This window comes from Nyctereutes procyonoides, unplaced genomic scaffold (genome assembly GCF_905146905.1).
Source record: "Nyctereutes procyonoides isolate TBG_1078 unplaced genomic scaffold, NYPRO_anot_genome, whole genome shotgun sequence".
NCBI lineage: Eukaryota > Metazoa > Chordata > Mammalia > Carnivora > Canidae > Nyctereutes > Nyctereutes procyonoides.
In genome coordinates, this window is record NW_026575126.1 from 68,996,536 (window position 1) to 69,010,474 (window position 13,939).

Here is a 13,939-nt window from a genome sequence, read left to right on the forward strand (position 1 = left end):
TCCCAGAACTCGGGTGTCCCTGCCTTCCCAGATTCCTATACTGTGCAGGCCTCCCACAGAAACAGGGATGCGCCACAGGGAGCGGAGCAGAGGGAGGGAAGCCAAAGGAGAGCATGTAGTTAGAGACAAACTACTTAAAGCAGTAACCTGTTTATTAACACATAAACCCACACAGCTGTGACTGTGGCCGATCAACAAACCCCACATGTAGCAGCTTCTCAGGGACCCTCCGAGGGGCTTTCTCTGCTGCTCACAGGGAAGGGGGTGAGAGAGCAGCAGGGAGGCAGGAGCACACAGCTAAGCTATTCCTCGAAGAAGGCCAAAGTGAACTCCCTGGGGTCGTCTCCACACTGTGGCTCCTCCAGCTGCTCTGGCTCTTTTCCAACATCTTCCAGGATTTGCTCCAGATCCAGGTCACTGAAGGCTTCATCGTCAGGAGGGACACTTCCAGCTTCCTGAAGACACTTCCAGCCTTCTGCCCCCATCACAGGACAAACCCCGAGATGAGCTGGTGGGATCAGGCCCTTTGGTGCCATCCTAGCTTCTTTGTCCTCAGACAAGCTGATTACTGAGTCTTTGCTTTGGGGAGCTCTAAATTTTTTCTTAGGACCTGCATGAAAAAGTGATATAATGGAGAGTCCTAATAGGCCATCTGGCCTTACCTTTTACTAGTTAAACTCCTAAATTCCCATTTCCAAAAACATCTCTGGGGAAGATGATTTTCCTCAATAGAAATAAAATAGGCTTCGGAGTTAGAAAGACCTGGATCCAAGCCATGGATAGCCATATGCTAGTCATGGGTCTTGAGCAAATTTTAAACCCTTTGACCCTTAGTCCCCTTATCTCTAAAATGGCAAATGTCCAGTCATAGAGATATTAAAAGAATTAAAGGGAACCAGCAAGGAGGCTCTATCTAGCCATCCCATAGTAATACTCATTATTTTTTTTAATATTTTATTTATTTATTCATGAGAGACACAGGCTGAGAGAGAGAGGCAGAGACACAGGCAGAGGGAGAAGCAGGCTCCATGCAGGGAGCCTGATGTGGGACTTGATCCCGGGATTCCAGGATCACACCCTGGACCGAAGGCAGGCACTAAACTGCTGAGCCACCCAGGGATCCCCCATAGTAATACTCATTAGATGTCAGTTCCCTGTTCCTCACCATTCTCCTGTCCTTGGATCAAATCAAATAAAAAACCATTATGTTCTTATAGTGTGTGCTACACTCTACAATCTGAGATGCCTAATTTTTGTTCTTTTTAAAAAGAATGAGAAGCTTTAAAGTTAAGAAATGATCCAGGGAAGGGAGATACAGGCTTAAGCCTCATTTCGCATAGTTTTGCCTTACCTGGTTGGTCAGGCTCTGATTTCCCATGTCCTCCTTCTCTCCTTCCCATTATGAGTACAGGAGGAGCTGCAGATTCATTTCCCAGAGATCTCTTCAGTGTCTTCCTTTGCAGGGTCCCATCTTGTCCATCTGCTAGGCCTGTATCATCCCCACCCCCCCATATGTAGAACATTTGTTTATTTCTCTAAATGACAGCTCAGCAAAGGTCCATGGATTCCCCACAGTTAGTCTCTGCCCTACATCCTCTGCTCATCCTCAATCTAGTGAGTTCTCTCGGTTTCTTCCTTCTCTTTTCCCAAATATTTCACTCCCTCTCCTGGATCTTCTTCTGATTATATTTTTCCTCATAGCCTGTCTTCTCCAGGAAGTCATCTTTCTTAGCTAAGAATTTAAGATATTCATTCCACCTTTAATCTAAGATTTTATAACCAGAACACAGAAGTGAGCAGGCTATTGCTTCCCTGATGACACTAGTAGGAACCTTAACCATTTTTAAATATTTTAGAGCTGAGATAGCCAGTAAGATCCAGTGACCTGTAGACCCCACCCACTGTCTGCTTCTGCCCTGCAGAATGGTAGCACATACCTGTTCCCAGCTGGCTTGCTTACCTCTTGCCTTGGGTTTTTTTGTCTGAATTCTGGCTGGCTTGGGACTGGGCAAAGTCGGGTCCTGAGAATGGGAGAGAAAAATAAAAAAATATAAATGAAGTCACATAATTGTGTTTTTAATAGGGTGGGATGCTACAGAAATGATAAGTGGAGTTAGGGAGTCAAACTGGGTTCCATAAGCCTGATACTGTTTAAATCAATAACAACAAAGATGAAACTGTCCATCTTTTTCATCCTGTTTGGTATTAGTCAGTAGAAGGCTCTATGTACAAGAGAAGGAAATAAAGTTAGGCCATGAACATGATAAAAACTGGTAAATTAAAAACCAAACCAATAACTAGACTCTTAGTGTTGATCACTTCATCCTATATACCTGAAACTTATATAATGTTATAGACCAATTTTGCCTCAATAAAAAATAATTAAAAGAAAAAGTTTAAAAATCTATATTTCAGGACTTTCAGTTTCTGGTTCTATTTTTAAGAGATTTGGAAGTCACTACACTATTCTAACAACAAACAAAAAAACTGAACATACCAAAAAATGAACAACTCTTTTTGTATTGATATAAGAGGTGAGGACACAGGGCCATCAATCTACTGTCCTCAAAACTGAAGGGGCAGAGAAGCAAATACAGGGAGTCATAGCTTACCGGAGCACAGACTCACAAGCAGAAGAACCAGCAGGTCTCACAAGAACCAATTCCAGGGCAGGAAAACTTCAACAGTACTAAATTGTTCAGTGCAGACACGTCTAAGAGTTAAAAACTCCAGTGGTGCCCAGTCTTATAGGAGCTCCCAGACTTTTGTGAGCTTGACCTCCAGGAGGCCTCAAACCTCTGCTCATGTTCTCACAGTAAGTATCAGAGAAAAATCTCCATGTTTCCATCAGGAGGAGGGCAAAGGAACCATTTTGAAATATACCAGAGCACTCTGTCCTGAAAAAGGCCTGCTCTCAAAAGAAACTAGTTAACCAGAGCCTAATCTACTGGGATATTCAGAGCCTGACTATCCTGAGGGAAGAGAAATATTTAACCCCAGCCCATTCTAGCCATCTTGTCCCACCTAATAGGTGGAGAAAACACTAAGAAACACTGAGAAGTTCACAGTCTGGAGTAGGCTATTCATCAAAGACATGAGATATAGGATTACCTGGCTGGTTCAGTCAGAAGAGGGTATATCTCTTGATCTCAGGGTTGTGAGTTTGAGCCCCATGTTGGGTATAGAGATTACTTAAATAAGTAAAAAAAAAATTTTAAAAGAAAACAGACATGAGACCTAATAGTAGAACTAGAGAACACATACCCTTCCCTAGCCCTTACCACCACATTACTAAAGGCAAATTCAGAAATCGGCATCTGGATGGCTCAGTTGGTTCAGTGTCTGACTCTTAATTTCAGCTCAGGTCATGATTCAGGGTTGTGGGATCAAGCCCAAGTCAGGCTTCATGCTCAGTGAGGAGTCTGCTTAAGATTCTCTCTCTCTTCCCCTGCCCCTCCCCCCACTCATGTTCTCTCTCCTTCTCCCCACCCCAAAATAAATAAGTAAATCTTAAAAAAATAAAAATAAAGGCATAATTTCAACAATAAAAGGCAAATAAAGGCAAAATTTCAATTTTACCTGATACACTGTGTCTGGCAATCAAGAAAAAAACCACAAGGCATATCAAAAGGCAAAAAACACAATCTGAACAAATATCAAAACCAAACATGGCATGGAGTTAGACTGGAAACTGAAATCAAATATGATTAATATGCAAAGGGCTATAATGGATAAAGTGACATGCAAAAACAGACAGGCAATGTAAGCAAAAGGATGAAAATCCTAAGAATCAAAAGGAAGTGCTACAGATCAAAAACACAGTAATAGAAATGAAGAAAATGCTTTGATGGGCTTATTAGTAAACTAAACACAGATGAGGAAAGAATCTCTGAGCATGAGGATATCTCAACATAAACCTTTAAGCTGAAAAGCAAAGGTAACAAAGACCAAAGGAAAAAAAAAGAGCAATATATCCAAGAACTATGGAACAACTATAAAATGTGTAACATATGCACAATGGGAATACCAGAAGGAGAAGGAAAAAAGAAACCCAAGAAATACTGAAAATAATAATGACTGAGAAGTTTTTCAAATTCATGTCAGATACCAAACCACAGATTTAGGAAGCTCAGAGCACACCAAAAAGGATAAATTCCAAATAACCACATGTAATTTCCAAATAAGGCAATTCCTTAAAAGATATTTTTGAGCTACAGAAAATCAAAAAGCCCTGAGAATTAAGGAGTGCACTTGTTGTGATGAGCATCGGATGATGTATGGAAGTGCTGAGTCACTAGATTATACATTTGAAATTAATATATACTGTATGTTAACTACCTGGAATTTAATAACCTTTTTTAAAAAGGAAAAAAAGGGGATCCCTGGGTGGCGCAGTGGTTTAGCGCCGGTCTTTGGCCCAGGGCGCGATCCTGGAGACCCGGGATCGAATCCCACGTCAGGCTCCCGGTGCATGGAGCCTGCTTCTCCCTCTGCCTGTGTCTCTGCCTCTCTCTCTCTCTGTGACTGTCATAAATAAAAAAAAAAAAAAAAAAATTTAAAAAGGAAAAAAAAAGAAAAAATCCTGGAAGAGGCCAAAGGAAAAGAACACCTTACCAGAAATGCTAAGGAAGGGGAGAAGATAGTTCAGTTAAAAACTGTGTAAATAAAATATAAAATGCTCAGTTAAAAACAGTTGCAGAGTGGGGAGGGCACCTGGGTGGTTCAGTTGGTTAAGCATTCAATTCTTGGCTTTGGCCCGGGTCATGATCTCAAGGTTGTGAGACCAAGCCCCAAGTCTGGCTCCACTCCGAATATGCAACCTGCTTAAGATCCTCTCTCCCTCTCCCTCTGCCCCTCCCTACACACATGCTTTCTCTCTCACTAAAAACAAAACAGAAAACCACTTGAGGGGTGCCTGCCTGGCTCATTGGTAGAACATAAGACTCTTGATCTCAGGGTTGTAAGTTTGAGCCCCATATTGGGTAGAGATTACTTAAAATATTTTAAAAAGAACATTTAGGGCATAAAAAGAGTAGAAAACAAAAATAGGAAGAAATAACAAGGGCAACAAATAGAAAACAGTAACAAATATTGTAGATATTAACCCAACTATATTAATAACTACTTTTTATAGTAGTTATTATAGTTATTATAACTATTTATAATGGCCTAAATGCACCAATTATAAGACACAGATTGTTAGAGTGGGATTAAAAAACAAGACCAAACTACATGTTGTCTACAAGAAGTCTACTTTAAACATAAAGATATATATATATATTATAAAAGTAAATAGAAAAATACACCATGCTAACATCAATCAAAAGAAAACAGGAGTAGCTATGTTCATTTCAAACACAGCAGACTTCAAGGCAAGGGAAGTTATCAGGGATAAGGAACAGCACTATGTAATGATAAAGGGATCAATCCAAGAACACATACAATCCTTAAAGTGAGCCTAAAAACAGAGCACCAAACTACCTAAGGCAAAAAAATGGAAGAACTGCAAAAAGAAATAGCTGAATCCACTATCATAGTTGGAGACTTCAACACCATTCTATCAAAAATGGATATTTCCATGGATACAGGTAGAATATCAGGAAGAACATAGTTGAATTCAATAATATCATCAGTCAATGGATATAAGTGACATCTACAAATTACTTCATTGTATTCAACAACAGCAGAATACATATTCGTCTCAAGCCCATATCAAGCATTCACCAAGACTGATCACATTCTAAGCTATAAAACAAAACTTAACATATTTAAAAGAATAGAAATCATACAGCATTTGCTCCCACACCACAATGGAGTTAAACTAGAAATCAGTAACAGAAAGATAACCAAAAAAGTCCCCAAATACATCGAGATTAAATAACACGCTTCTAAATAACCCAAGGGTCAAAGAAGAAATCTCAAGAGAAATTTTTAAATATTGAGCTAAAAGAAATTTAAAATATGAACTAAATGAAAAGGAAAACACAATATAGGGATACAGGAAAAGCAGTATTTAGAGGGAAATTTAGCACTGAACACATATATTAGAGAAGAAGAAAGACCTAAAATCAGCACATATATTAGAAAAGAAGAAAGAATTAAAATCAATAGTCTAAGTTTCAACCTTGGGAAACTAGAAAAAGAAGAGCGAGTTAAATCCAAAGTGAGCTGAAGAAAATAAATAATAAGAATTGGAACAGAGGGATCCCTGGGTGGTGCAGCGGTTTAGCGCCTGCCTTTGGCCCAGGGCGCAATCCTGGAGACCTGGGATCAAATCCCACGTCAGGCTCCCAGTGCATGGAGCCTGCTTCTCCCTCTGCCTATGTCTCTGCCTCTCTCTCTGTGTGTGACTATCATAAGTAAATAAAAATTTTAAAAAAAATCTTAAAAAAAAAAGAATTGGAACAGAAATTGATGAGATTATGAGAACAGGTAATTAGTAGATAAAAATCGATGGAACAAAAAAACTAGTTCTTTGAAAAGATCAATAAATTGATAAGCCTTTAGCCAAGCTAAGAAAACAGAGGGAGGAAACAAATTACTAATATCAGAAAATATACTACAGAGTCCATGAACATTAAAAGGATAATAAAGGAATATTATGAATAATTCTATGCAAACAAATTTGTTAACCAAGAGGAAATAGACCAATTCCTTAAAAGATATAACCCATCTAAACTCACACAATCTGAATAGATCTATATCTATTAATGAAGTTGAATCAGTAACAGCCAACATTCCAAGACAGAAAGCACCAGGTCCATGGGTTCACTGGTGAATTCTACCAAACATTTAGGGAAGAAGTTATACCTATTCTCCATAATCTCTTTCAGAGAAAAGAAGCAGAGAGAATACTTTCTAACTCATTCTGAGACCACCATTACCTGAATACTAAAATCAGACAAAGATATTACAAGAAAACTACAGATCAATATCTCTTATGAAAAGAGATGCAAAAGTCCTCAACAAAATATTAGTAAATTAAATCCAACAATGCATAAACAGAATTATACACCATGACCAGGTGGGATTTATTCAAGGCATACAAGATCAGTTTGGCATTTGAAAATAATAACTAATATAATCTATCACATCAATGGCCTAAAAAAGAAAAATCACATGATCATAAAAATAGATATAGAAAAAGCACTTGACAAACAATCAAATTCCTGTTCACAGTCAAAAGTTTAAGTAAAGTAGGAATAGAAAGTAACCTCCTCAACTTGACAAAGAACATTTACAAACAACTTATACTAATATCATACTTAATGCTGAGAAACTAGAAGCCTTTCCCCTAAGATCAGGAACAAGGCAAGGATATCCCCTCTTATCACTCCTTTTCAACATCATATTGGAAGTTCTAGGTAATGCAGTAAGACAAAAAGAAATAAAGGTATAGATAGGAGGAAGAAATAAATACAGACCCTTAAACATTGCTGGAGTTAGGGGTGCTGACCCCTCACACAGTGGAAAATCTGTGTATTACTTTTGACTTCCTCAAAATTGAACTACTAATAGCCTACTGTTGACTGGAAACCTTACCAATAACACAGATGATTCACGTGTATTTTATACATTATATGCATTATATACTGTATTCTTACAATAAAAGTAGAGAAAAGAAAATATTAAAATCATAAGAAAGAGAAAATATATTTACAGTACTGCACTAAATTTATGGGGGAAAAATCCACATATACGTGGACTCACATAGTTCAAACCCATTCAAGGGTCAACTGTAAAACTGTCTTTGTAGATAACATAATCATCTATATAAAAAATCCAAGAGAATCAACAAAAAGTCCACAACTAATAAACATTTATAGCAAAGTTGCAGGATACAGGTTCATATGTAAAAGCCAATCACTTTCTTATACACCAGCAATGAACAAGTGGAATTTGGTATTTAAAGCACAGTATCATTTAGAGTAGCATCATAACATTTAAATACTTACATATAAATATAACAAAATATCTATAAGATCTATATGAGTAAAACTACAAAAACTCTGTTGAATAAAATCGAAGAACTAAATAGATAATCCATGTTTGTGGATAGAAAGACTTAATATTGTCAACAGTTAGTTTTTCCCAGCTTGATACAGTCAATGCAGTTCCAAACAAAATCTAAGCAAGTTATTTTGTAGATATCAACAAACTGATTCTACAGTTACATGGAAAGGCAAAAGATCGAGAATAGCCAACACAATACTGAAGAAGGACAAAGCTGGAGGACTGACCCTAGCCAACTTTAAGACTTACTATAGGGATCCCTGGGTGGCGCAGCGGTTTGGCGCCTGCCTTTGGCCCAGGGCGTGATCCTGGAGACCCGGGATTGAATCCCACATCAGGCTCCTGGTACATGGAGCCTGCTTCTCCCTCTGCCTGTGTCTCTGCCTCTCTCTCTCTGTGACTATCATAAATAAATAAAATTTTTTTTTAAAAAAAAGACTTACTATAAAGCTATGGTAATCAAGACAGTGTGGAATTGGCAAAAGAACAAGTAGGTCAATAGGATAGAATAGAGAGCCCAAAAACAGACCCACATAAAAATAGTCAGCTGATCTTTGACAAAAGAGCAAAGGCAATGACAGTCTTTTCAACAAATATGCTGGAACAACTGGTCATCCACATGCCAAAAAATGAACCTAGACATAAACTTTACACCCTTCACAAAAATTAACTCAGAATTTATTATAATTTTACAAAAGTAAAATGATAAAACTCCTAGAAGATAACATAGGAGAAAACATAGATAACCTTGAATATGGCAATGACTTTTTATATACAACACCAAAGGCATGATCCATGAAAGAACAATTAATAGGCTGACTTCATTAAAATTAAAAACTTCCGTTCTACAAAAGACAATGTCAAGAGAATGAGAAAATCAGCCACAGACTGGGAGAAAATACCTGTAAAAGACAGATCAGCCAGAGGACTGTTACCTAAATACAAAGAACTCATAAAACTCAAAAAGAAGACAATAAACAACCCAATTAAATAAATGGACCAAACACTTTAATGGGCACATCACTAAAGAAGTATACAGATGGCCAATAGAAATATGAAAAGATGCTCTAGATCATATGTTATCAGAGAAATGCAAATTAAAACAACAATAAAATACCACTGCACACCTATTAGAATGGCTAAAATCCAGAACATTAACAACACCAAATACTAGCAAGGATGTGGAATAACAGGAAATCTCATTCAGTGCTGATGGGAATGCAAAATGGTATAGCCACTGTGGAAGACAGTTTGGTATTCTCTTACAAAATTAAACATGCTCGGGAAGCCTGGGTGGCTCAGCAGTTGAGCGCTTGCCTTTGGCTCAGGTTGTGATCCTGAAGTCCTGGGATCAAGTCCCACATCAGGTGCCCTGCATGCAGCCTGCTTCTCCCTCTGCCTATGTCTCTGCTTCCCTCTCTGTGTCTCTGATGAATAAATAAATAAAAATATTTTTTTAAAAACTAAACATGCTCTTACCATAAAATCCAGCAATCAAGTTCCTTGGTATTTACCCAAAGGAGTTGAAAACTTATGTTCTCACAAAAATCTGTATGCAGCTGTTCATAGCAGCTTTATTCATAATTGTCCAAATTTGAAAGCAACCAAGATATCCTTCAGTAAGCGAATGGATAAATAAACTTGGTACATCCAGGAAATGGAAAAATTCAGAGGAAAAAAGATACAAGCTATAAAGCCATGCAATTCCAAACAAAAGACATGAAGGAAACTTAAATGCATACTTCTTAGAAGCCAGTCTGAATAGGGTACACACCACATGATTCCAATTATATGATGTTCTGGAGAGGGCAAAACTATTGAGACAATAAAAAGATCAGAATTTGTTGGGGCAAATGGGTGGCTCAGTCAGTTAAAGATCTGCCTTCAGCTCAGGCCATGATCCCAGAGTCCTGGGATCAAGCTCCATGTTTGGCTCCCTGCTCAGTGGGGAGTCTGCTTCTCCCTCTGCCCCTCCTCCTGCTCATGTGCATGTGCACAATGAGACTCACTGTCTCTCAAATAAATAAATAAGTAAAATCTTAAAAAAAAAAAAAGCTCAGGGATGGTCAGGGGTTTTGAGGAGGGGGTGAATAGGTAGAGCACACAGGATTTTTAGTGCAGTGAGAATACTTTGTATGATCTTATAATGATGTATACATATTGTTCTGTTTGTCCAAACCCACAGAATATAACTCCAAGAATGAACCCTAATGTAAACAATGGACTTTACATAATTACAATGTGCCAATGTAGGTTCATCAACTATAAACAAATACAGCACTCCAGTGTGGGTGTTGATAATGCGAAAGGCTATGCATGTGTGGAGACAGGTAGGATACAGGAACTCTCTACTTTTCTCTCCATTTGGCTGTGAACCTACAACCACTCTTTAAAAAAGTCTTTAAGTGTTTTTTTTTTAAATTGTATTTCAGGCTGGGGCACCTGAGTGGCTCAGTTGGTTAAAGCATCCAACTCTTGGTTTCAGCTCAGGTCATGATCTCAGGGTCATGAGATCAAACCCCACATCAGGCTCCACACTCAGAGTGGAGTCAGCTTAGGATTCTCTCTCCCTCTCCCTGCCCTCCCACACACTCTCTCTTTCTCTCAAATACATAAATCTCTAAAAAAAATGTTTTTAAATCTATATTTCATATGCTTGAAAAGAGCCTAAGGAGACATGTGAATGAATATTAAGACATGTAAGGTTAAGTGTCCACACAGGGGAGGACTGAGAGTGAAGAGAGGCAACCTGCTATTCTCTGAAATTACTACAGTAAGAATCAAAGACTACATTAGGAACTGAGATGATAATAAGAAATAAGTTCCTAGAAATGTGAGATACTAGAGAAAATAACTGAGGAAAGAGGAGAGTCTCCTTCCCTGGAGACCCCTAAGAGATAAGACCCACCCTGAGGCAGGCCTGGATGCTTCCCTAGTTATAAATCCATGCCAACCAGACATCCTACAGGAATGTCTAAAAGCAATCCCCAAGATCAATCCCCAAGATCAATCTTACTTTTTTCTCTTCTTCTTCCTCCTCCAACCCCTCCTCCTCCAACTCTGACTCTTCCTCTTCTTTCTCTAAGCAGGAGTCTGGGCTGTTAGCCCTAGAAAGCATTAAGTCTAGAAAGGAATTGGAAGGAAACGTTAAAGAATTTACCCAATAAATTAGATGATGAGTTAATGGCACTGATCCCAGGGAAGCAGTCTTCTAACTCTGCCTTTCATGTCCCAGTGGCATTTTCTCCATAAAACATGGCCCTAGATTAACATGGCTTCAGTTTTTCCAAAGTCTCACCACTTGTCAACATGCACACTCCCCTCCCCATCCTCCTTTTCTCTCCATTCCTTTCTTCCTCCATCCATCTATCCATCTATCCATCCATCCACCCTGGACACTTGGTCAATGGCATTCATGAAGGTCCTCCTATTAGAAAATCCAGAATTATGCAGATAACAATGAATATAAAATAAAGGTTCAATTGCTGCCCTCAGGAAGGACCTCCCTCTCTATGTCGTTTTACCACCCTCTCTAGTCCTCATCTTCCTACTGATCCTACCTTTTCCTTCCCCACTACTGTCAGATCCATTGTATCGGCTCCGGAAACCAAACAAGTTAACCCGTTCCTGAGGGAACCAAGAAACAAAAGCATCATCCACTACTGTCCAAGGGATGACTTTTGCCTTCTGTCTTCAAGACTTTAGTTATGGACTTTATATTCATATTCCATGCCATTTTTACTTGAAATTTCATGTTCTGTTTATCACAATTTGTGTGAAGATTAACTATAATACATAATATTATCTTTATATTATATATATTATATATTTATGTTTTATAATTAGATGCCATAGATTATAATCTTTTTCCAGTTTACTTATAATTCAGTTTGTCATTCTCTACCATACCCCCCAAGGCAGAATTTGAGAGTAAACACTGACCCTGCATAAAATAGAGGTTAAGACACATACATCTGACATCTAAAGTTAAATTGGGAGGTAGGATGCCACCTGCTAAAAACTGTTTCTATGTAGGATGAGAGAAGATCCCATTTGTCCAAGGGTAGGGAAAAGAATAAATGATTTAAGGAGTCAAGGGAATCTGGCCTGGGAAGAAAAGACTAATTCTAAGACTAAGACTGGATGATGGGGAAGGACAAGCCACTTTTCTGTAGTAGAGACTATATGCTTTTCTTTGTGTCCAAAGTCCCAGAGAGGAGCAGGTGTGTGGCCTGAACACTCTCCTACCTGAATACTGATCTGTTCTGCCTCTTGAGCCATCATCAGAGCTGCCCCCAGTTTCTGGTTGCAGTCCTTGTTCCTGCACTTTTTCTGAAATAGAGGAAGATTAGAATCAATGATAAATATTAAAGAAGTGACTCCAACATAGAGTTACTCACCAGACATGATCTTTAACTATGTTTATTTCTGGTTCCTGATATTAATATGATACTCCCATTCTTAATCTTTTGAGTTTAGAGACATAATCTCTCTTATCCCCCATGACAAACCTGTTACCAACCCCTAGCAATACTGTCAACCAACATTTGGATGTCCTCACCAAAGTGAATCCCATGGAAATATGGAGAGGCAAGATTTTAGGAGTCAGATGATTCCACTTTTAAGCTTCTCACAAGTTTCTTCAGATACAGCTGCTTGATTTTATACAGCCTGATTTTTGAAGGTCTCAGAGCTGCTGGGTCTCTGCTCATTTCTAAGGCTGGTTGAACCCAAAGTGATTATAGGCAGTGATTATTAGTTCATTCAGTGGTTCTCAACCAGGGGAGGTTTTGCCTCCCAGAAGGTATTTGGCAATGTCCAGAGATAATTTTTTTGGTTGTCACAACTGAAACCAAGGACAATAGCACCCCCTGGCCTGGCCAGATGTCAGGTGAGCCCAGGCATGCTGTGCTTAACATGCTAAAATACACAGGACAGCCTTCCACAACAAAGAATGTCAATGGTACCAAGACTGAGAAAACCTGATTAATATGTGCCCTCATTTCTGCCACACCTGCCTTTGCTAAACTTTAGAAAACTGTAGTCTTTAGGAAGACTCTCTACCTGCAAGCAATGAAAGAGATTAAGAAAAATCATTATCCTACTGCAATCCTGGGAGAAAGAAGACTCCCTCATGAATAACCTCACCCTTGGTCACTTGGTCCGATATGGGACTTTCTCTCATCACAGCTTCCCCTGGGAGAAAATCAGGTTTGATAAAGGGCAGATTTAGTTTTCAGGTTCCCTGTATTACAACTGACCCCCAAGGATTGCTTACCACTCCAGCTAGCTCCAGGGACAGTTCCTGGAAGTTCTTTAGCATGTTGACTGGGATCCAAGCACGAGAGACTGTTTCTCCAAAAAATGTCACATGGTATTTAGACTGAAATAAAAAATGGCCTCTTGTCCTTCTCCTTGCTTTGACCCTCTAGCCAGAAAAGATGGGGAAAGAACTGAGGATTTACAGGGAAGGAGGTGTTGGGCCTCATGTGATGTCATAAACCTGACCCAGCTACCCCATCTCAGCCCACTATTCTTCCATCCTGATCTCAGGAATCCTAACCAAAGCATATTTATCAGAACTATAAATGTCCTAGTGATGATTAAATATTTAATTAGATACAAGTTTGTTTCTATATGTGGGTATTTATTTCTGTGTTTGTCACTCTAGCTAAAAGTGTCTGTTTCTGCTCATACCTGCTGGCTATATCTGTTTCTAACCCTGCATACCTGTTAGGATGGATTTGTTCATCCACTTTGGCCTGAACACCTTCCTACCCTGATGTAGGAAAACTTACCGGCAGGGAATCAAGATGAGAAGCAAAAAGAAAATATTCCCCCAGGTCAGGATCAGATTCTACCATGCCTGGCCACCTGGGGAAGACAGACAGGTTTAAGGGACAGAAGAGGAAGGGTTTATATGAAC

General features: G+C 38.9%; 1 protein-coding gene across 1 annotated transcript in view; it reads right to left on the bottom strand.

Annotated features, from left to right (window-relative positions):
• Positions 1–146: 146 nt before the first annotated feature.
• Positions 147–13,939, bottom strand: part of ZCWPW1 (zinc finger CW-type and PWWP domain containing 1) — a 30,407-nt gene continuing 16,614 nt past the window's right edge. The window contains exons 10-17 of the mRNA XM_055341195.1: positions 13,812–13,887; positions 13,292–13,396; positions 12,262–12,345; positions 11,574–11,640; positions 11,030–11,136; positions 1,961–2,021; positions 1,352–1,489; positions 147–610 (exon numbers count right to left, since the gene is read on the bottom strand). Coding sequence (XP_055197170.1) covers positions 303–610; positions 1,352–1,489; positions 1,961–2,021; positions 11,030–11,136; positions 11,574–11,640; positions 12,262–12,345; positions 13,292–13,396; positions 13,812–13,887 — 946 coding nt within the window. The 3' untranslated portion in view covers positions 147–302. The remainder of the gene's footprint in view (positions 611–1,351; positions 1,490–1,960; positions 2,022–11,029; positions 11,137–11,573; positions 11,641–12,261; positions 12,346–13,291; positions 13,397–13,811; positions 13,888–13,939) is intronic.